Consider the following 24,785-nt stretch of genomic DNA (forward strand, 5'->3'; position numbering starts at 1 on the left):
TCACATGTTGTAGGCCACGTATATGGGATCCAGCTGGTCGGCGAGAAAGCCGTCCCGCAAGTGCATTCGCTGCTTCTCCCCTCTGGAGTTGATAGGAATGACTCCAGGGTCCACTACCACAACAACCCCTACTATGAGATAGTGCTCTTCCAGAACCACATTGGTCACCAGGGCAACAAGGTCCAGGGCTTCCTGTTCTGACCCCTCAAGCTCCACTACCACCACCAGTAGATTAGTCCATGTGAACACAGCACTGAGGAGAGAGTAAGAAGATGGGAGGCATATTTAATTAGGTAGAAAAAGCAGTTTACATACACTGCAAAACATGGCTGTTGAAAAAAAAAAAGAAAAAAAATTCTAAGGGTGAATTCAGGATGATTGGGACACTTTTTGCCATTGCGATGACTTGTAAAGTGAACCTGAATTCACTCTACCAATGGAACAAAATATTTCATACTGATAATCTTCAGGAAGTCTTAAAAGAATGCTTCCAGTTAAATGAACCTTGATCAACAGCATTTGTGGCATGTGGTCGATTATCACAGAAAGTATTTCAAAGACAACAGAAGTAATCATGAAATTATTTATATATTATATCATATAAAGATGTACTTAAGTCCTGCTTAAGTGGGTCAAAGCTAAGCTAGTTGCATTTAATATCAAATTAAACAAAACCTTTCATATAATTTCAATTAACATTCAATTGAATTGAATGTCAAGTGTCTGAGAACATTACATTGAGTTTACACTAGGCTATTATTTTAAAGTAAATACTCTTTTTAAAAGTATGCTTAAAGGAACACGCCACCGTTTTTTGAAATAGGGGTTATTCACTGTCTCCCCTACATATAGATAGGTGGGCAAATGCATTTTTGTCTCAGTGCATGCATTGTCTTAGTCTGGCAGCGCCGCCGCTAGCTTAGCTTAGCATAACGAATGGAATCCTTTGTTGCCGGATAGCATGTCGTGAGTAAAAGGGATCCAAAAAAAAAAAAAAAACTTAGGTGCAGAGATATCACGCAACACCTGAAATCCGCTATCTCTGCGCCCAAGATATCTGATATCTCTGCGCCCAAGTAGCAGTGCTTCGCCTGTGCCAGACTAAGACAAGGCCCCGGCCGTTCAAGAGGTGGTACAGGGGTTGGAACGAGGTTTACATAAGTAACCGAGACGTTCCCTATTAGTCAGTCACGTTCGGTGTTACATCAGGCAGTTACGTGGCTTGCGAACAGATTGAAGAATTGGGATCCCAATAGAAAATGCCACAACCACTGCCCATTCCCAGCGCCCCCTTCCCCCCCTCGAACGCAAGGCGTAGAAACGGTCTGTGTCGAAGAAGAATCGAGATATGTAAGTACGCATCCTTCAGGTCAATCGCTGCAAACCAATATTCGGGGCAAACACATGTGAGGATGCTTTCTGCATTAGCATCTTGAACGAAAGTTTGATAAGTGCCCGATTCAAGACACGCAGATCCAAGATCAGCCGTAACCCACCGTCTTTCTTGGGCACGATGAAGTGCGGTCTGTAAAACCCTGACCTCATCTTGGCTGGAGGGACCGGCTCTATTGCGTCCTTCGCCAGCAGGACCGCAATTACAGCACGCAGGACAGGAACATCCTTGTCTGCCACTGAGGTAAACCGGACGCCACTGAAGTTGGACGGACGCCTTCATTTCTGGGTCGCTGGTCTCAGAGTCGTTTTGATGGCCGCTTGGATGACTTAGCGATGACAGAGACAGGCTGCATCGTCTTCCTTCTGGCAGCTCGACGTTGCGGCTTGGGTGAAGGCTGTTGCTGTGGCCGCTGTCATCTACTGTGACAAGCAGGCGGGGGGAGAGCCCTAGACGGACAGGTGTTGGCAGCAGCATCCAGCGGGGGAGGAAGTGTTTGATCGCCTCCGTCTGCTTTAGTATTGCAGTGGCCCGGGAATGCATGGCAGTCAGCTCTGGGTCAGACTCGAACAACACTCCTCTGCCCTAAGGGGACAGGACTGCCGAGTATTCATTCCCAGAGGACTGAAGCCGGCCATCAGATGCAGCGATTGACATCTGGTCCTGCGCAGGAGCCCCGAACAAGATGCTAGGTCCCCCATGTGAAGGACCAGCAGCCTTACCCGGAAGCTCCACAGCCTGCGAAGCGAAAGAGGAGTGGGAGGGCAGCGGGGATTGACCTGGTAGGAGAGCCGAAATGGCTCACTGTGGGACAGAGATACCAGATCGGGGAATAGCAGGGGGGACTCCACATTTTTCAAGGCATATGAGTCTCATTCTCAACATCGCAATGGTCATCTTCCTGCAGTGGAAGCATAAATCACCAACGAACGCTACTTCAGCGTGCTTATGGCCCAGACGCATTGGGTAGTGATCGTGGCTGTCAAACAGGGCCAGGAAACTACTGAATCCAGAAACACACAGGTGAAATGACATCTTGAAAAAGATGCAACGACACACCCGTGTTTACTCTTTTAGAAAAATGTGCTCTTTCAAAGTTGAAGCGCCTAAGGGGACAGTCGCTGCACTTATCTGTGCAATGCTCTTTTATTGAATGTGACCTCCGCTTGAACGTGCCGTCACACCAACACTGGAACAGCTTCCCTCTTGTTCTGCGTACTCAAACAATGATTGACGAGCAGAGTAAAACAACATCTGCTCGGCTCCGAAGCGAAAGCTTGATGTGAGTGTTGCATGCTGCCTTATTTACCCATATGGACGGGGAGTGGCTTGCGATGCAAATCTCACTCGCCAATGTGCATTGGCTTGTTTTGTTACCACTCAAAGGTGATTGGGCTCTCAGGTGAGATTCCAATTTGTCAGTCTGTTCTGACGTGACTGACAGATAGGGAACTATCTATTTATCAGTGTTAGAACTGGTCCATTTGTGTGTAAGAATACGTGTTTTGGTGTGCAGTGTGTTTGACTGGCCAACAATAATTATGTTGTATATTGCTTTGGAACCTTAAGATGTCAAAAATACCAAAGCATCTGTTTTGTAATATGAGTATAATAGGTAATAGGTATTGTAATATGAGTTATTCTGTGGTAACACAAATACTGTAGATCCATGTTTATTATATTTTATTTAACTCAAAACTTCCTTTAATAATGCAATTTTGCTTCTAAGGAAAAGTAACTTGTCTGAACAATGTTTTGATATTTTTGCAAGTCAAAGATACTGATAACCCTGTAAAGCAAGGGTTCTCAACTCTGGCCCTCGAGATCCAATGTCCTGCAGAGTTCAGCTCCAACCCTAATCAGTGTTTCCCCTACCATTATATAAGGGGGGCGCCCCGCCCTCCTAACGGCTCCCCCCGCCCCCCTTGAAGTCAAGTAAATTTGATTTGATTTTCTTTATAGCGACAGATTACGATTTGTTATTTTATTAAAAAAAACTAAATAGCCCTTAAGTAATATGTTATTTATCTTATTTCCACGATGGCATGTCTTTTCTGTCTGTGTTTGCGCGTTTACAATTATCCCAATGAGTGCGCAAGCGCGCACACTCACACACAAACAAACACTTGCGTCAAATACAGATGAGCACTAGCGGACAGAGAGCGCGCGGCGGGAAATATGTCGCTGAACTGAAGATGGCAACACTCGCTCTACTGCGAGTAGCAGCCGGAGTAGCTCTCCTGCTCCAAGTCTACGCCCGTTTCACACATATTTAGTTTGCAGTGCGTGTGCGGTGAGTATTTTTTTCCGTACCCATGTTTACAGAGCTTTCACACTGCACGCGGATGCAGTCCGTCGATGATCGATCCGTTCCAGTTGCGGTGCGTATACAGCAGTGCAGCGATCGTTTCCGCACCGAGTCTACTTTTGCCGTTTATATACTGTCTATGATTTCTGCTGTGCTGCAAACGCTGAATTAAAGTGACAGCGCATGTTTCGTGGTCAAAATGAACACAGATTGACCTGAAAATGTAGTAATTTCACCATAAGTGCGATTAATTAAATAAAATGTAGTAATCTCACCATAAATTTATTTAATTAAGTACTACTTTTTTCACTTTAAGACCGGGGTAAAGCAAGGAAAACTACAATTTACCTCAACAAGGCGACATAATGACATTCGTGGAGGTGGAAAAACAAGTTCTTTGTGACATGCAAGATTTATTGTATTAAAATTTAAATGCAAAAGATTTTAATATAAATACATGGTTAAATATTTTACCACTTGCTTGAGCAACTTTATATATATATATATATATATATATATATAAATATATATATGTATGTAATGCATTGAATAATACATTGTTTAAATTGTGTTTAAACGTGAACGCGCGTTCACAGCAGTGCTGCGTCTGACAGGATTATTCTCTCCAATAAATGCATCATAGAAATAAAAACTTCTCACAAAAAAAGCCCATTTAAAATTTGTTTGTCATATAAATGTATTAATTAACATTAACGAACAATGAATGAGCAATATATTTGTTAGTATTTATAAATCTTTTTTTAGTTGTTAGTTAAAAAATAAAACTATTTAAGCTCTGGTCCATTAATATTAACAAATACTTCTATAAATTTAACAAAGGTTATTTGCAAAAGTCAATTTTAAAAATATTTCAATATGTTTTTTTTATTTTTTTAAAGAGATATCTTATGTTAACTTTTTTTTTTTACATTTGTGTTTTATGTTAACTTTTACAAAGCATTACCCTCCCAGACAACCAATTAATGAGAGATAGATAGATAGATAGATGAATGATAGTGTCTGTGTCAATTTTCCCCAACCAACCCCCCCCCCCCCCCCCCCCCCCCCCCCCAAACCTGTAAACCTAGGGGAAACACTGCTAATCAAGCGAATCAAGGTCTTCAGGATTACTAGAAAGCTGCAATTTGGTGCTGATGAACCACGGGCTGAAGGTGGACGTTTTTACAATTAAACAAAGACTTTTACTTGCTAAATAATTCAGATGACAAAAGGCATGTACAGTAGTAGATTGTGTGTGAAAGGTCTTTCAACCTGTTTTTGATCACGATGATCATTTAATAGGCCTTAGAAATGTGTCTATCAGATACAGTAGGCTTTACAGAACTAAGAATAGTATTTTTAAGCTAGTGTCATGGGTGAACTGAAAAATGAAAAACAAAATCTAATGTTCTAATGTAATAAAACTCTATATTACAGTTAAAGATATAAGATTAAAACAATATGCTGTAATAGTATTACTGTTACATAAAAGGTTGATTTAAAAAACCCAATTCTATGAGGTACAAGGAAAACATTTTAAAAATATTGCTTACCACTCTGCAATGCTCTTGTGTGATCTTATTACAGACGTTTCAATATCAATGGGATGGTAACGCATTCCCCGCAGCTCTAGAGTCTCATCCAGAGATCCAACCACATACAAGGCATCATGTCTCTCTGGAATAATATGAAACACATCATTGATTTATTGGACAACACAACTGATTGTTCTTGCTGTCATTACTGATATGAGTGCACAGCAAAAATGAATTAAAACTAAATAGAAAATGTAGCTATTAAATTTGTCAGGGTGTACAGCGAATCAGCTTTTTATAGAGAATAATTTTAAATAGAAAAGTCACCTCAGAAATATCCTGAAAAGGGACACTAGTGTGTTTGGTTTTCATCTCATGTATACAGTACCTCCACTGGCATCTGTGAGTTCTGTACGCCGCAGGAAGCCGAGGTATCCGGTGCGAGCCCAGACCGTCTGCGTGTCACCAAAGCTCAGTCTGGTGCTAAAGTGGTCCGCGTGCAACGCCTCTTCGCCATAAACCGTATAGTATCCTGTGGCATTATGGGGGCTGCTCACCCAGATCTGTTTTTTTAATACAGTCGCATCAACTCACCACACATTACAATACATAATACAGAGACATTTTGACAGGCTCTTCTGGTAACATGCCACATGTGGTTCTCTGCATTTTGTAACACTTGCTGCCATATTTGAAACTCACTTCTCCCAGATGAGAATCTCCTAGAGGTCCTTTGGTCTCTGTGTTGGCGATTATAACCTTCACTCCGGGCAGAATCTGTGTGTGTTGAGAAATATGAGAAGTTTATATAGTATATAAAATATGTAACACTTTATTTCAATTGTCCACTTTAAACATTCTACTGACAATAATTAACTTTGCAACTACATGTCAACTTATACTAACCCTAATTCTAACCCCTAACCCTAAAGAGAAGAAGGGCTGAGAAAGGCATCCTGGTAGGCTCTGTGGCACCCGGATGAGCCATGGTGTAGCATGGTGTAGATAGCAGTATCGCCACTTGGATTGATCACCCGCGGCTGGGTCGCCCGAGTGAGGGTGTCTGATGATCTAAGACCCGAAACACCCCATGACCACTGATGATGTGTCCAAGGAGCACCAGTTGGTGTAGTTACAAGGTTACTCATAGTTAGTAAAATGTCTAAAGTGGACTGTCGAAATAAAGTGCCAAAAAAATAATATCTTATTTTTTCAAATAAATATGAAGCAGCACAACTATTTTCGACATTGATAATAACCAGAAATGTTTCTTGAGCAGCAAATCAGCATATTAGAATGATTTCTGAAGAATCATGTGACAAATTCAGCTTTGATCACAGGAATAAATTACAGTTTAAATTACATTTTATATTTTACAATATATTCAAATAGAAAACATACATTTATATGACTGTTTTTACTATATGTTCTATCAAATAAATGAGAATAAAATACTTTTTTCAAAAACATAAAAAATAGTAATTATTTCAAATTGTTAGTTTATATATTTATTGATAACATACTATATATCTACAGTATATTCTGTATTCTCACCTTCCCAGATTCCATCAGTGGCAGACTGTGTGGTGAGCCTCTCTCGACTAATCGCACTCTGAGCAATGTAAAAAAAGAGACAGAGATCAATAATAGTTACAGATTTCTGTAATTACATCTATAATGAGACTGCTGACCTTCCCTTACCTCTTAACCCACCCTTAAACTGACCCATACCACCAAACATTTAACCTAACACTTATTTTTTTTAAATAACATAGTAGTTAAAGACACCTAATATAAAGTGGGAACAACTTTTCAAATTAAGAGTCTAATTTTAATCAGACATATGAACATATTAGTTAATAACTAACCGCACATTATACATAGTTACATAGTTGGCACTGGTATATAAGCATCAGGAAAAGCAGAAGTGTGTGTTGTAGCACCTGTCATGCCGCAGGGCCCTCATGTCCAGATATACTGTGGTGGGGTCCGGCCCAGAGGTGCCCTAGAAACAAACAACAGCACTATCACTGCAAGCATGTAATATAGTAAAGTGTGTCATTTTTTATCTGCTTTTCTTAATATGCAGAGACAACTATAATCCACTGGCATGTTGAACTAGTGGCTCTGTGGCACTATCAAGGCAAGCTCTGTTTGTTTGACCAGTTCCACACAGAAACACGGCTTAACCAATGGTGTGAGTTTCTGATTAGGCTAAGCTCTGATGCTTAGGGCAACCTGTTTGAAAACAGTCAATATAGTTTAAGCAAAATGTAGAAATTACACACTTTACCTTCATAACATATGTAAGAAACAGAGAGAAGTTTGTCATACATTTTTTAAAGGGATAGTAATTTACCAGAAAAAGTCAATTCTGTCATCATTTCAGGCCTGTTCACGTTAAAGATGTTAACTATAACTATAAAGATTTAATAATTGTTCTAATTCTATGAGTATAGCGAATTCCACACAACAACTATAATGATAAGGACACAGAAGAAGGGTTGGATTAGTCTCAGAACAATTTTTTTAGAGCTGATGAACGATAAAAACATTGCACTGCAAAAAATAAAAATGCTTTTTTTGTTGTTGTATTTTTGTCTTGTTGCCAGTCCAAATATCTTCAAATTCTTAAATCAAGATGCATTTACTAGATGAGTAAAATTAGATAAGATATTATGTCTTGTTTTCCTGTGGAATTGATCAAAATTAAGTGAGTTTTTGCTTAAAACAAGCAAAATTATCTGTCCATGGGGTAAGGGAAATAATCTTAATTCAAACAGAAACAAGATTATTTTTCTTACCCCATGGACAGATAATTTGCTTGTTTTAAGCAAAAACTCACTTAATTTTGATCAATTCCACAGGAAAACAAGACATAATATCTTATCTAATTTTACTTATCTAGTAAATGCATCTTGTTTTAAGAATTTTTAGATATTTTGACTGGAAACCAGACAAAAATACTAAGTAAGAAAAGCATTTTTTGCAGTGTTCTTCATGAAAGCTGGTAACCAAACAGGTTCGGTGTGCACTGACCTCCATTGTAAGGACAAACATATATGGAAGTCAATGGCCACTGAAACGGTTTGGTTACCAACATTCTTCAAAATATCTTCTATTATGTTCCACAGGCCATACAGGTTTGGAACCACATGAGGATCAGTGATGACAGAAATGTCACTTTTGGGTGGACTATCACTTTAAATATATATATATTTAATCGTACTCTTATAGGATGGAATGAGGCATTCCAGCGGTTACAATGGTCAGCGTCATGAATAACCACTGCACTGCAAACACAGCAGATCTACTCTACAAGCACAGCTACAAGCATTGCTTTGGCAAAGCCTACAGTAGATATACATTAAGTGCAGGGCCAAGCACAAAAGCTGTGAAGAGGCAGCGCAGGCGTATGAACACATCTGTCACTGATAGTGTATAAAGAGGTGTGTCCCAATATATATATATATAAAATGACCAAAATAATGCCTATTAATATTATTAATACTTAATAGATATTAATCTAGTCACATTAAAGTCATATTTCAGGGGAAAAAAAACTTATTTTGTTAAAAATATTTTATTGATTTTCTAAGTAAATAAAATAAAATAACTTAATATGTATATTTAAATCTACTTAATTTTCTGAAATAAAACATGGCAACAGTGCTGGCACAAATAATGTATATAATAAAAAGTAATCCCAAAGTATTAGGTACTCAGACATTGGAAGCAAAGCATTATGTCATGCACATGAGCATTTACACACACACACACACACACACACACACACACACACACGAGAAGCAGAGCTTTTCAAGCGTCCTGAAGCCCCTGCTAGCACCCGTGCGCTCCCCCTCGGGGTCACAGTACACACACACACACACACACACACACACACACACACACACACACACAGACAGACACACACACACACACACACACACACACACACACACACACACACACACACACGAGAAGCAGAGCTTTTCAAGCGTCCTGAAGCCCCTGCTAGCACCCGTGCGCTCCCCCTCGGGGTCACAGTACACACACACACACACACACACACACACACACACACGAGAAGCAGAGCTTTTCAAGCGTCCTGAAGCCCCTGCTAGCACCCGTGCGCTCCCCCTCGGGGTCACAGTACACACACACACACACACACACACACACACACACACACACGAGAAGCAGAGCTTTTCAAGCGTCCTGAAGCCCCTGCTAGCACCCGTGCGCTCCCCCTCGGGGTCACAGTACCTGCTCTGCCAGCTTGCCCAGCCTGTTGGGCTGCGACGAGAGCGCATGGGGCAGCAGACAGACACAGGCGCACATTTAATACACAAACAGATACATATACTGTACATACAGTTACAGACAGGTAACCAGGCCAGTCAAACAGAGCATTTAAAAATAGTAATAACAGATAAAGGCCTATTCACACCAAGAGTGATGCCACAGCTTTACAAATCATTTTTTTATGGCAAAACTATTCACACCACGCATAACTTTGGAGAAACAAACAAAGGTGCAAATTTAAGTGTTGTGATCCACGCATAGCTATAACGTAGTGGATGTGTTACCGCCAGCTCGACATCTATCTCAGAGTATAACGGACACAAGACCCAGAGAGAGTTCAGTAGTAATCGCTTTGTTGCAGGGCAAACTTTTTCACACTCGGTGTGAACAGGCCTTTTAAACGCACACCTACATAAAGACAGGGCTTCTAGTCTACATAAAGACAGGTGAAGCGGTCCCTCACCTGAAGACAGATGGCCACATTGACCCTGCAGCCGAAGGTGGTGCTGACGGCCCGGGTCGAGAGCCCCAGGTCTTTGAAGATCTTGGAGAAGGTCTGAGTAAGTGCGATGCGAGGACGTTCCTCGGCCACCACCATGCAGGTCCGCACACACGACAGATTCACGTTCCGTAACTGATGGAACAAATCACACACACGGACCACATGATTTATGGCCTTTAACTAATGCAAGTCAAACTACTGGAAGCTAAACGGGAGGTCCTACAATATGTTGACACACAGATTGGAAATACAGTCCAAGAAAAAGGAAAAACAGAATCTGGATATTTTTTTATAAAAAGTCAAACTATTATATTAATAATTTTGGTACAAATAATAACCATTAATATTTATTTATTCAATTTATTAATTCTGACGGCACTGAAATACATCATTATTTAATGTTTTTGACAGAAGTCTCTTCTGCTCACTAATGTTGCATTTATTTGATCAAAATAGTAAAAACAGTGAAATGCTATTATAATTAGGATTGCAAAGTTCCCAGAATTTTTGGAAACCTTTCAGGATTATTTGGAAACTTTTGGAAACTTTTCAGGATTATTTGGAAACTTTTGGAAACTTTTCAGGATTATTTGGAAATTTTCAGGAACTTTTAGAAAGTTTCTGGAAATTTACCAGAAATATTCAGCCCCTTTGCAACCCTAATTATAATTTAAATTAGCTGTAATATATAGTAAAATGTAATTTACAACGCAAATCACAAAAATGATCAAAGCTGAATGTTCAGCATCATTACTCCAGTCTTCAGTGTCACATGATCTTTCAGAAATCACTCTAATATGATGATTTGATGCTCAAGAAACAGTTATGATTATTATCAATGTTGAAAACATCGTGCTGATCCATATTTCTGTGGAAACTGTGATGCATTTTATTTTTCAAGATTCTTTGATGAATAGAAAGTTCAAAAGAACAGCTTTGGAAAAGAATAATTTGTAACATTATAAATGTCTTTACTGTCACTGTCACTTGCTGAAAAAAGCACTGATTTCTTTCAAAACAAAAATTAAATGTGATAATAAAATATGACTATGTGTCACATTATGTAGACTAAAGGTGCAGTCACACTATATGTGTGATATTTTGCATACCAAAAAAAGTTGATTGTCCGTTGTTAAGCGATCGATAATGTAGACACTTTCAAACCAATCAGTCGGCATGATGAACTGGCATGACCAACTTGAACATGAGTGAAATCCGCATGGGGATTCACGTGAAAAGGACTGGATTCGTCCACGAATTTTGTCCGAGCACCAGTAAATGTGACGGCACCTGAAGAGTGTGTAAGTGTAAGACTGACCCGCAGAGCTTCAGTCTGGGAGCCCAGGCCTTTGGTGCACATCTCCATCACCGAATACGAACAGAAGGTCACTCGTGCTTTATACTGGCTGACCGCAGAGAGCCACAGAGACGCATTGGTCTCCAGCTCCAGAGGAGGGACCAGGATAGACTGATGGCCTGAGTACACACTGCAAACACACACATTTACATTACATTAAAGGGTCAGTTCACCCAAAAATGAAAATTAGCTCATGATTTACTCACTGTCAAGTCATCCTAGGTGTATATGACATTCTTCTTTCAGACGAATACAATCACAGTTATATTAAAAAATGTCCTGGCTCTTCCAAGCTTTATAATGGCAGTGAATGCTTTGAAGTCTGTTTCTGTTTTGAAGTCAATCAAAGTGCATCTATCCATGATAAAAGTGCATCTATCCATGATAAAAGTGCATCTATCCATGATAAAAGTGCATCTATCCATGATAAAAGTGCATCTATCAATGATAAAAGTGCATCTGTCCATGATAAAAGTGCATCTGTCCATGATAAAAGTGCATCTATCAATGATAAAAGTGCATCTATTCATCATAAAAGTGCATCTATCAATGATAAAAGTGCATCTATCCATCATAAAAGTGCATCTATCAATGATAAAAGTGCATCTGTCCATGATAAAAGTGCATCTATCCATCATAAAAGTGCATCTATCAATGATAAAAGTGCATCTATTCATCATAAAAGTGCATCTATCAATGATAAAAGTGCATCTATTCATCATAAAAGTGCATCTATCAATGATAAAAGTGCATCTATCCATCATAAAAGTGCATCTATCAATGATAAAAGTGCATCTATCAATGATAAAAGTGCATCTATTCATCATAAAAGTGCATCCATCCATCATAAAAGTGCAGGATGGGTGCACTTTTATGATGAATGGATGCACTTTTATGATGAATAGAAGAACTTTTATCATGGATAGATGCACTTTTATGATGGATAGATGCACTTTTATCATGGATAGATGCACTTTGATTGACTTCAAAACAGAAACAGCCATTCACTGCCATTATAAAGCTTGGAAGAGCCAGGACATTTGTTAATATAACTCTGATTGTATTCGTCTGAAGGAGGAATGTCACCTAGGATGACTTGAGAGTGAGTAAATCATAATTTTCATTTTTGGGTGAAATATCCCTTTCCCCATGATTTAACTGGCCTCCCAGCCGAAGCAAGCGTGACGTTCGTCTCTCACCTGCAGAGACACCAGAGGGCGAAGCCCAGGCCACAGTAGGGGTCCAGGCAGATGGCGATCTGGCGGGACGGGTACAGCTCACACTGCAGCTTTATAGAGCGACACAAGGCACTGGTGGCAGCATGGGACATCTGAGACAAACACATGCTGTTAGAAGAGCCAATCCCACATTTTCAGATGAAAGTGTTAATGTCCCGCGGATGATGATGATGATGACGGGTTAGACAGATTCACCTTGACCCCAGCCAGGATTCCTGTGGTCGACACACTGAAGTCCAGGTAGGCGAGCATCTCTGGGGTGGGGGGTTTGTAGATCTGAGGAATCCTCTTTCTCGGGAGATCATCTGAAATGGATCCAATGAACCTCATTTAAAGAAGAGCTATTATGCTTTACTTTCTGTAGTGTGTAATGTTGCTGTTTGAGGATGAAAAAGCTCTGAGTTCTTCTCTATATCAGTGTCAGTGTTTCTGAACTCCTGAAACGCCTCCAGTGTAGTCTTGAGTTTCTTCCGGGAACGAATATTCCTCATTTAAATAATTAATGAGCAGAATAAAGGGGCGGGGCCTGGTTGAGTTAGTTAGTAGTGTGTTAAACTGGCGGTTATGTAAGGGGCGGGACATTTCCCAAACACACTCTCGACCAATCACAACACATTGATCCAGCTGACCAATCAGAGCACAGTGTGCTTTTCAGAAGGAGGGGCTTCATAGAGACAGGAACTAATACTTTGTAAAAAGGCATAATATGGGCTCTTTAATATTTCTTTTACATACAATGGGAACTATACACTAGTACAATGGTGTAAGTGATGTCTTTACCTGTGTCCAGTATCAGCGGCCACGCTTTAACGTCCACAGCAGCCGCTGCCTCTTTGGATTTCAGTAGTTTCATTATTGCTTGTGTTGTCAGAATACATACAGACTTACTGACCTGTCAATCATATGCAATGAGAGAGTACAGTTACAGTCACAAGAGAGTGATCAACGATCAGATCAGTAGCTAAAGGACAATATAATACTCATTAGTCATATTAAAGATTTTGTTAGAAAAAGCTGGACGACGTCATTAAATAAAATGCAAAAATGGATTATTGAAAAGCAAAGTTCTGGCATCATTTGTTTGCAGAATCACTTGATATGCAATTAATTCAATAAAATGATTTTAAAATAAAATAAAATAAAATGACTACGAGTAAGGTTCAATTTGTTACATTAGGTGTATTTTCAAGCATTTATTAATCTAGGTTAGTGTTCATTTATAAATATACTATTGTTCATTATTAATTCATGTTTATTCATGAGACATTAATATTAATTAATTCATACAACTTAAAAATGTTAAATATATATATATATATACACACACATTATCTTTGTAGAAAATCTAGAATTTTATATATTATGTCTAGAATTGTACATAAATCTAGAATTATATTATGTTTATAGTAATCTAGATTCAACTAAATAATATATTTAAACCAATTAAATAAATTGAAAATTATTGAAAATAAGTAAAAATACATTTAAAAAATGAATAAATAATAATAGTAAATTAATAAATGCTGTAAAAGAAAAAAAAAATTATATTATGTCTAGAATTGTATATAAATCTAGAATTATATTATGCTTATATTAATCTAGATTCAAATAAATAATACATTTAAACCAATTAAATAAATAAAAAATATTGAAAATAAGTAAAAAATAAATTAAAAAGAATAAATAATAATAGTAAATTAATTAATCCTGTAAAAGAAAAAAAAGGTTGATACTTGATGAATTAAATAATATGAACTAAATATGAACTTTATCAAATACAGTAAAGACTGTGCTGGCCACAAGGGGGAGCCGGTGTTTCTGTTCATCGGATACAATGCAACAATATGATTCGTGGATAGTGACAAAATGTGTTGTGATTAATTCACCCAAAATTCAATTTACTGTGTGAGAAAAAATTCCAAGTTTTAGCGTCAGTACTACATTAAACTACTATATATAATGCTGAATAAAATGTATAATAATGCAATGGGGGAATATTTGTGGCTCCTGATAATGCCAAATATCTGATGTTACCAGTAAAAAGTGATTACATTATTTTAAATATATCTAGTCAGTGACAGAGTTCAAGCATATTCATCTAAAATAATTCAGTGTTTTCAGCTTCAGAATCATGAATATGTTTATTCTGGTTGTCCTGTGCATTGGGTTTCAGCACCAAGTCAAGACTATTCATTTACACACACAATGTAAAACCAAATTTAGCATTTTTAACAACAGTTCATTTTTTGTTAACAATGTATCGCAGTAATATGGCATGGTGAGTTGAGTACGGTGATCTGTACTGAGTGGTGACATGAGGGTGTGGTTACACCGATCCGAGAGCTCCGGTTACCTCGACGATCATCTTGACGGTGGGCAGGGTTGTGGTCAGGTTCTGTGGGTGCGGAGGCCTGACGGTGACGGGAACGCAGCCGGCGTACAGGCACCCGTAGAAAGTGGCGATCAGATCAATCCCTGCAGAGTAGAGGACAGAGGAATGAAGACCTGAGAGAGGACAAGCCTTTATCAGACCACAGTATATGAGTGTGTGTGTGTGTGTGTGTCTCTCACCAGGAGGATAAACCAGTGCCACATGATCTCCAGTGTTCAGTCGGCCTCGCTCCATCAGCGCTATCGCCACTCGCTCCGCACGCTTGTGCAGCTGAACACACGACGCTGTGTTGGCCACCGTGCCCTGAACACACACACACACAGCGAGATATCAGTGGCTATGTTTACATGCACAACATGCACAATTTCAGTCGGAATGAATTCATTCTGATATATGAATCTGAATGCAGTGTTTACATGAACGCTAATCATGTGATCGGGCTGATGTGTGTGTTTATGTCACAAGCTTCAAATCAGGATAGATTTATCACATGTGCAAACTACAGGAATATACAGAGTTTACCGCTGTCTGCTCATCATAACTATTCTCATACATCAGTTCTTTATTGGTTTTAAACAGCAGACTTCAAATTATGACCAGAAATGGATAAATATTGAGTAAATGAGCCGTTGTGCCGCTGCTTATATTGATCACACAGTAAAAATGGCCAAACAGTCGTGTGTGGATGAGAGTCTGAAACAGGGACTGATGGGCCGTTGTTGAGATACATTAGAGAGAGAGAGAGAGAGAGACAGAGAGAGACATTAGAGAGAGAGAGAGAGAGAGAGAGAGAGAGAGAGAGAGAGAGAGAGAGAGAGAGAGAGAGAGAGAGAGAGAGAGAGAGAGAGAGAGACCTTGGCGTTGAGCAGCAGGAACAGAGGATGATCTGGAGTGGCCTGAGCTCTCCACTGCAGGACGTCCTGCAGATACAGGAACTACAACACAACACACCACACATTCAGACAACAGTATACACACTTCCTTCTGTTGTAGTGTACTTCACATCTCAAAACTACATTATACTTGCAGATAATACTGCATATCAATGAGTGCTCTTCCATGACATCAAAAAGTGCACTTTACAATAATGTCAAGTCAAAAGTTTCACTTTAAAGTACATTTTCAATCATTATGTAATAATCGTTTGTCATGGTTTAAGGAAGTACACATATTTTGATGTGTTGAGTAAGAACCTAAAGAACATTATTTAATATTACATTTAACATTAATACAGTAGTCAACATTTGAAGTGGATCAAGAAAGTTAAGACAAGAAAGGGTATGTTGACTACTGCATATTAAATGTACTAAATTGAAACTTCATCAGTGTGTAATTGCAAATGCATTTAAATACACGACACAAGTTTCAATAGAAAAAACATTAAAGTATATTTTAGTTCAGCAGTACAGTAATGTGTACGGTCACATTAGTTCATATTAGTTAATGCATGAACTAACAATGAGCAATGCATGTTATTAATCTTTGTTAATGTTAGTGTATAATACTACTTTTCTCTTTGTTGTTCATGTTACTTCAGGTTGGTGCCATTATATTAACAGATACAACGTTTTAGATTTTAATAATGCATTAATAAATCTTGAATTTAGCATTAACTTAGATTAATAAATGCTTTAAAAGTATTGTTCATTGTTAGTTCATATTAACTTAAGTAGTTAACTAATGTTAACAATGGAACCTTATTGCAAAATATTAACATAATTATGAAATTACATATAAAGATGTTCTTAACTGGGTCACAAAAGCACTCTAAACTTCAACTAATTGCATTTAAAATAAATTTAAACTTTATTTTTTTGGACATGATTCATTATCATGGACATGATTCTCAAAGGTTAAAAGTTAAAAAGTCACACTTCTATCGTTCGCGGTCAAAAATGAATTTCATTTGGTACTGCAGCTAAATTAAATCTGAAAGATCATTTTTTGAGATATCAACTTCAAATATGAAACATGAGTTGTTTAGATTTTCCACAGTTTTAGAGTAAAATGTGTTTTGGAAAATATATATTTTATATAAAAATGTAAAATATTATTGTTGTGCATTTTTCATAACAATACATTTATAACTTTTTTCAGGTTCACTTTTTAAACTTTTTATACTTCAGCAATAATCTGTCACTCAAGATTTATGATCGTTTAATTTGGAAATTTAATTTTCAGGTCTATGCTGAAAAAGTGAATAAATTGATTATAACTACTGTATAAATATAATTAAGTACCATAAAATCCCATACAAATAAAAAAAATTAATATTATCAAACTAAAATATAGTACATTAATTTAATTGAAATAAATAAAAATCTGTGATTTTCGACCGACTCGCGAACAGCACCAGAGGGTTCAGGATATTTTAAAGTATATTTTCCCACAATAGCTACTGTTCTTAAAGTGCTTCTGTTCCCTCAGTGGTTCGGGAGGTTGAAATGTCCTTTACCTGATCATGGTCTTCCAGCTGTGACACATCTCTCCCACATGCCTGTGCAATTCTCTTTCCTGCCACCAGGTTTCCGACGATCATGGAAGCAGGACCCACCTCTGAAACAGAGACCGCAGGTTAGGCTGTCAGAGTGGCTGAAATATGAGCAAAGTTCGAATTATATTTGAATTCTAAAGGCAATACTTAATGTTAGAGGATTAAAGTGCTGTATTGTCTCCTATGTCCTCAAGAGGACGCATGCGAGCGCAATAAGCAAATATAAACCAAATCAATCTTTTATTGAAATGAAATGACATTCACTTTTTAAAGTGCATTAACTTTAGAAACATTTGTTCTTCAATAAAATATAATTTCCTTTGTGTGTGCAAGGAAAAATAGGTTACAATAGCGCATAAAACTGTGTGTGTGCATCTGTGACCTGAGAAAACACACTTCAACACACAGCGTAATGAACTACATGAACACACATTCAGAAACACTCCACTTCTCCTCACTACATCTTCATCATCATCATCATCTTCATCATCAAAAACACCAGACGCTCAGCTTGATCACTGGCTCACACACACACACACACACACACACGCACACACACACACACACTCACACGCACTCACCTGTGCCGGGCTGCTTCTGGCGGGGCTTGGGCAGGTTGGTGACACACACACAAACACACACACACACACTCACCCGTGCCGGGCTGCTTCTGGCGGGGCTTGGGCAGGTTGGTGACACACACACACACACACACACACACTCACCCGTGCCGGGCTGCTTCTGGCGGGGCTTGGGCAGGTTGGTGACGCAGGTGTGAGGGCACATGAGCACGTTGCAGGGGTGCAGAGCTCCCTCCAGGAACCTCTGCTTGCTCTCGGAGATGTGGATGCCGCCCAGAGGAGCTTTGGGGAGTGTGTTGGCGGGAACCAGAGCCAGACAGTACACACCCACCTGATGGATGCTGTCGATGGCCTGAGAGCGACACGGACAACACAGATGAGTGTGTGTGTTGTTTTGCGGACACTACAAGTGAACACTTTGTACAAACCTACCCGGTCTTTATTATCATGATTGAAATAACATAATGTGTGTGTGTGTGTGTGTGTGTGGTGTGCGTGTGTGTTTGTAGGAGTTTGTGTGTGTTAGTGTGTATGTGTATATCTGTGGTCTGTGTGTGTGTGTGTGTATGTATGGGTGTGAGTGTGTGTGTGTCTGGTGTGTTTATCTGTGTGTATGTGTGTGTGTATCTGTGGTATGTATGTGTGTGTGTATGTGTTTGTGTGTATATGTGTATCCTAGTGTCGGCCCAGATCCGGCCCACATCTGGTACACATGGATTCCACACGGTCCAGATGTGGGCCGGATCTGGGCCGACACTAGGTTGTTGTCTGGGATATGTGTGTGTGTGTGTGTGTGTGTGTGTGTTCACCTGCAGCACTCGGCTCATCCACTGGAAGCTGTCCTCCTCTGACGCGTCCGGTCTCTGTTCTGCCACCACAACAATGCGCTCGTCGTGCAGCACCGAAACCGAGAACACTGCAATCCTGCCGGAACACAGAGTCACACTTCAGCCGGAGCAGAGACACACGTTCATCTCAACTCAAGAGGAAATCAACTCTCTAATCTCTAACTTTAGCCACAGATTTACACATATCCTGCTGTCCAAAAACACACGATGAGGGAAAAAACATATACAAGCATATAGTATAGGGAGACCCTTGGATATGTTTGTAGTTGGTTTCAGAAAACATTGCTTTGCTGAATATCAGGTCAAAGGTCACAGGCAGTGCATTCACCTTCCTCTGTACACAAACTTCATGGGCTCGACGGCCAGCGCTGTGGCCACCACATCATCTGCGTTGTGTCTCCGGCCGCTCACCACCATCAGCCCGTCCAGCTTTCCCACCACAAACACCAGATTATCCTGCAACACCACACACACATGAGCTCTGCGTGCTGGTTTACCAGACATGTAAGAGTTCTGCTATCTGAACGCACCGGGCCGATGAAGCCCAGGAGAGACGTGCGCGTGAAGGGCCGGTCACTGATGGGAGATCCTGATGATGTCACGGGAATGGTCTGGAAGAGAGCAGAACAAGTCTATGTAAGTCTTCTTCACCTTTTATTTCACAATAAAAGTCACAAACTGTGAACGCGGACTCTTAATGTTGCTTTTTTATAGTTTTAATACAGCACACAATAATATAATTGATGTGTTTTGTTGTTGGGAAAATGCTTATGTTGTTTAAACAGTCTTTCTAGATTCACTTAGGAGATTTATAGGCTTGAATAATAGTAAGACTTCATGTTTTTAATGAGTGAACAATTCAATGACTCACTCATGAAGTTATTAGTTCACTTCAGAATTAAAATTTCCTGATAATTTATGGTTAAAAAGTATTTAAATGTTTATTTATTTTATAAAATGACGGATGGTTTGTCTAGATAAGACTCTTATTCCTCGGCTGGGATCGTGTCGAGACTTTGAAGCTGCGCTGAAACTCACATCTGGACCTTCAACCCGTTGGACCCCATTGAAGTCTCAACAATCCGGGAATGTTTTCCTCAAAAACCTTCATTTCTTTTCGACTGAATGATGAACATATTGGATGATGTGGGGGAGAGTAAATGATCAGGAAATTTTAATTCTGAAGTGAACTACTCCTTTAAAGCAGCACTATGCAGTTTTGGCAATTTCTTCACTGTTTTCTTGCTTTTTTCTCGCAGGTTTCTCTATAGAGCTCCCCCTACAGCTTCGGAATAGATATTTGACAACACTGTCGTCAAAACTCGTTGGCGACTCCCCGCTCTTTTTTCCGCTCAAAAGCGCTCGGGGGGTGCGAGAAGTCATATAACCGAAAACAGTCATATAACCATTCCAATGACTTCGAAACTGTTCAGTTAAGGTAAAAAACCCTGCATAGTTCACCTTTAATGTAACTTGAAGAAAGGGCCACTGAATGAATCAGATTCAATCTTTGTGACAGATTTGACTGAAGTTAACCAAAATCCCAACCATGTTTAATGGAAATAAAGCTGAAATTGCGTTATGGCTTCAGTGCCATTATCAAATCATGAAGGCTGCGATTTAATGAAATAAATAAATGCGGCGCATGTTTCAGAGTGAAGCGTGGCGCTGTGTTCTTTTACACGCTTTTACACACTCATGATCCGGTAAATCCTCGGCTTGAGTCAGTCGTCTTTACATCCTCGTAATGAGAAGCTCTTTTAAAGGGATCGCTGTGGAATATTCAATCAGTTAAAATGTATGAGACTGAAAGAAATTTAATGTATTGATGATAAATACACAAACCTGGTTGTGTGATTAAAATAAATTTAGTTTATTAGAACTATTACCTTTAAGAAATCTTAACTTTTGTGCCCTTTTATTAGTTTGTTTTAAACTGTGCAAACCAAATCCATGGACATTTTTTGTGCATTTCAAATACATAAATCTTAAATGTATGCCTTAAAATTTGAGTTTAATCTTATCATTTAATCTAATTTAAATCATCATCATCATTATTATTACTTCTTAAATACTCAATTTGTTATTTTACAGTGAAATACTACTACTATTACTACTACTACTAATAATAATTAAGTCATATTGATACATAATTTATCCAAATTGCGCAGCCCTACAAACAAGCACTGCAAACCCTTCACAGGGAGTTTGATTGACAGGCGATCTGACCAATCATAATCCGCCATCCACCGAATCCGCCATTTTGTCCGACAAAGCAGTCAGGAGAGTTAGTAGATTAACGTTGGAGGACTTGAACTTGAGAAACGGTGTATTGACATTTTTCCACGATTGAAACAACATTCCTTCTGATGTTCATTCATGTTTATTTGATGCTAAGGAAGAGATGATCGCTTTATCTGAGGCTCTACAGTGATCTGTCAGACACATTAAAGAGCCACAAAACTGTATTTATTGTTTAAATTTCGTTAAAAGATAAATTGAAAGTTGACTTTGTTTCATATCAAAAGTAAGCCGGTCTGTCCTGTGTGTCAGCGTGTTGTCAGTGTCCTCTCTGCTCCGCGATGTAGTTTAGCAACAGTAACTAAAGGGGGCGGGTTTTTCTTTCCCAGATCGTTCAGCCCTAACTCCCATTACTGACTGAACATTGTTAAGGCCAACACTAGATGTTTAGAAACCCCTGGAGCCTCAAACACTCACCTCAAAGACATTCTTGGTCATTCCTGGCAGACCATAGTAAGAGATCCCCGTACTGCTGGAGCTCACGCAGATCTCTCCCACCTCATCCATCCGACACAGGTACGGCGTTCCCTCCAGCCGGATCACACACACCAGCGCTGCACACACACACACACACACAGCAGTCAGAGGAGATTCAAAACAGGAGAGCGTTAAACATGAAGAGACTAAATCATCTACATCCACTCAAAGCTCCATCACTCTATTCAAATCTATCTCTCAGTCTGTGCATCAGCGGCTGCGTTTACATGCAACCAAATCATCCGTCAGTAATGAGATCGACGGCTCACTCGCACTGAGAAGCCTTCATGTAAACACCTTAATCGATCCGATTGAGCTCAATCCGAATGACATTTCGATCGGATTGAAAGAGGAGGTTTATTCCTTTTCTAATCCGATGGAGGGAACATGTAAACTCTTGATCGGACTGAGAGCCGAAACTGAGAGGACTGCGCATGTGCAGTGATGTAGAGATAGCGTAATGACGAATGAGGAACGAGCTGCTGATCCTGATGAATAAAGTGTCGTATAAACGAGTGTCTCGTCAGTCTATAATCCTCCTTTCCCTGCGTCTGTGAAGTGGAGCAGGACAACGGCCCATCAGTCCCTGTTTTACTGCGTGATCAATATAAGCAGCGGCACAAATTTGTTTAAAACCAATAAAGAACTGATATATGAGAATAGTTGTTATGAGCAGACAGTGGGAAACGCTGTGTATTCCTGCAGTTTGTGCATGTCAAACATCTATCCTGATTTGAAGCTTGTGACATAAACACACACATCAGCCCGATCACATGATTAGCGTTCATGTAAACACTGCATTCAGATCCATCAATCTGAATGAATTCAGTGCGACTGAAGCAGAAGTTGAGCATGTAAACACACACAGCCGGTGAGAGTGAAGAGCCGCACCTCCAGGCATGACCTGTCCCACATCTTGCACAGTGAGAACGGAGAGCTTCTCCTCGGTGTCGACCCGGATCACCCCGTAACTCAGACCGCTCATGGACAGCACCGCTTTACCCGGAGGAGGAACGCCCATCTCCGGAGGCCTGGACACACACACACACACACACACGGCGTTTGGGGTTTTGTTATGCACACCTGAGCGTTCTGCCATATGCAAATTCAAATGCAAAATGCAAATGGATATTTTCATTTTTGACACTGATAATTTGACTGCATTATACAGTAAAAAAAAGGGTAAATAATGGCATTTGAGGTTGCCAAAACTTCACTGAAAAAATAAGGTAGGACTATTTTATGTTTTGCACACAGCTCACTGTGTATTAAATGATTTTGATGCACGATGTGGACATAAAAAGAACCACCCGAAGTGAATCATTTAATGCACAGCTAGCTTATCCCACTTACAACCATGGCTGTTTCCAGCATGGACAAATTAAAGCTCAAAGCTGTTTGCAGCGCAATATTTGACAGAAAGAGTAAAAATGAGTCAGTTGCTGCTCGTTAGATCTAGCATTTGATCTAATTATTCTAGCATTATTCTAGCTTTGGATAAAACACAGAGATAAAGTGGTGTGTATGATTACAGAGAGAGAGAGAGAGAGAGAGAGAGAGAGAGAGAGAGAGAGAGAGAGAGAGAGAATTTCTATTTATAGTGAACACATTTAAAAAACAGTGATTTTTCCTCCTGGTTGCTGAGAAATTAAAAAGGTAATAAAAAGGAAAATAAATAAGGTATTGCGACTTTTTATCTCACAATTCTGAGAAATAAAAGTCATGATTGCGAGATTGTGAGATAAAAAGTCACAAGTATCCTTTAAAATGTTTCATTCTGTGGCGGAAACAAGCTTCAATAGTAATGTGCTGGTGTTGTGTATCAGCTGTAGTGTGTTGGTGTTGTGTATCAGCTGTAGTGTGTTGGTGTTGTGTATCAGCTGTAATGTGTTGTGTATCATGTTGTGTATCAGCTGTAATGTGTTGTGTATCAGCTGTGTTGTTGTTGTGTATCAGCTGTAGTGTGTTGGTGTTGTGTATCAGCTGTAATGTGTTGTGTATCATGTTGTGTATCAGCTGTAATGTGTTGTGTATCAGCTGTGTTGTTGTTGTGTATCAGCTGTAGTGTGTTCAGTGTACCTGCGGATGGCGACGGTCATGGCCTCGGAGGAGCTCGCACACGGGCAGATCGCCTCGGGACGCAGTCCACGGGCCTGGAAGACGTTCAGGAAGGCGTCGCAAGATGAAATAGACCCTGCGTTTCGACACACACACTGAAGTTAGCCGACCCGGGTGACACACACACAGTGAAGTTAGCCGGCGCGGCGACACTCATGTGTTTCACTCTAGAGGAGGACAAGCGTTCACTCACAGGGATTGGCTCCGTCAGCCACGATGAGCATGCGGAGGGAGCTGAGGCTGATGTCTCTCTGATCCCGCTGGGCTAGGAGGGACCAGTGCATGTCCCGGGACTTCACCACTGCTACACGCGCTGGGAGAAGAGTGAACACAGACTAACATTAGAGGTTATGTTCTGCTCATGGATGAAATATAAGCTATAATAACAGCTGTGGAGAGAAATGGGTGTTTACTGTCTGGATACTGTGTTATACCAACTAGTAAACTTAAAAGTACATGTGCAAAATCCACAGCAATCCTGTTTTCCTTTACTTCACAATGTTCTGTTTTCATAAAATCTAAATTTATCCTCATAAGAATGTTATAAGTAAGATTTTTTTTGCAGTGGAAATTTCACACACACCCTTTTCTGTAGTTACACCATTACACCAGTAGATGGCAACAGTGAGTCTGTGTAAATACTGTGAATGACTCCCCATGATTCAGATAATCTGGAGATATGCACAGTACTGTCCGAAACTCTGAGGTCGGTAAGAGTTGTTCATGTTTCTTACAAAAGAAAAAAATCCTTAGTTTCTTATGCGTATTGCGTTTACAGTCAAACCTAAATATATTCAGACACTTTAACATTTCTCATCATCACAGTTTATTCGCTATAGTTTAGAAAAAGGTGCTGAAATATGAGCAGAACTCAGAGTTATGAACTCAGCTGATGTTTGACTGGTTTTGTCTGTCTTCTGTTAGACTCTCTCAGAG

General features: G+C 39.6%; 1 protein-coding gene across 4 annotated transcripts in view; it reads right to left on the reverse strand.

The window, feature by feature from the left end:
- Positions 1–24,785, reverse strand: part of dip2a (disco-interacting protein 2 homolog A) — a gene marked incomplete at its 3' end in the record, with an annotated part of 163,199 nt that continues 138,414 nt past the window's right edge. For 3 of the 4 annotated variants that reach the window (XM_084123328.1, XM_084123327.1, XM_084123326.1), the window contains 23 exons: positions 24,043–24,162; positions 23,811–23,925; positions 22,623–22,762; positions 21,672–21,808; positions 19,484–19,564; positions 19,282–19,409; positions 18,915–19,029; positions 18,250–18,457; positions 17,486–17,586; positions 15,885–15,965; positions 15,210–15,333; positions 14,992–15,113; positions 13,419–13,530; positions 12,834–12,943; positions 12,600–12,730; positions 11,362–11,530; positions 10,005–10,175; positions 7,180–7,241; positions 6,791–6,848; positions 5,939–6,013; positions 5,625–5,799; positions 5,255–5,378; positions 1–253 (listed from right to left, as the gene is read on the reverse strand). In XM_084123328.1, the coding sequence (XP_083979454.1) occupies positions 1–253; positions 5,255–5,378; positions 5,625–5,799; positions 5,939–6,013; positions 6,791–6,848; positions 7,180–7,241; positions 10,005–10,175; positions 11,362–11,530; positions 12,600–12,730; positions 12,834–12,943; positions 13,419–13,530; positions 14,992–15,113; positions 15,210–15,333; positions 15,885–15,965; positions 17,486–17,586; positions 18,250–18,457; positions 18,915–19,029; positions 19,282–19,409; positions 19,484–19,564; positions 21,672–21,808; positions 22,623–22,762; positions 23,811–23,925; positions 24,043–24,162 (2,912 nt within the window). Of the gene's footprint in view, positions 254–5,254; positions 5,379–5,624; positions 5,800–5,938; positions 6,014–6,790; positions 6,849–7,179; positions 7,242–10,004; positions 10,176–11,361; positions 11,531–12,599; positions 12,731–12,833; positions 12,944–13,418; positions 13,531–14,991; positions 15,114–15,209; positions 15,334–15,884; positions 15,966–17,485; positions 17,587–18,249; positions 18,458–18,914; positions 19,030–19,277; positions 19,410–19,483; positions 19,565–21,671; positions 21,809–22,622; positions 22,763–23,810; positions 23,926–24,042; positions 24,163–24,785 lie in introns of those variants that run through there. The other variant, XM_084123329.1, reaches the window with a different exon arrangement.

This window comes from Abramis brama, assembly GCF_963993115.1.
Source record: "Abramis brama genome assembly, chromosome: 8".
Taxonomy (NCBI): domain Eukaryota; kingdom Metazoa; phylum Chordata; class Actinopteri; order Cypriniformes; family Leuciscidae; genus Abramis; species Abramis brama.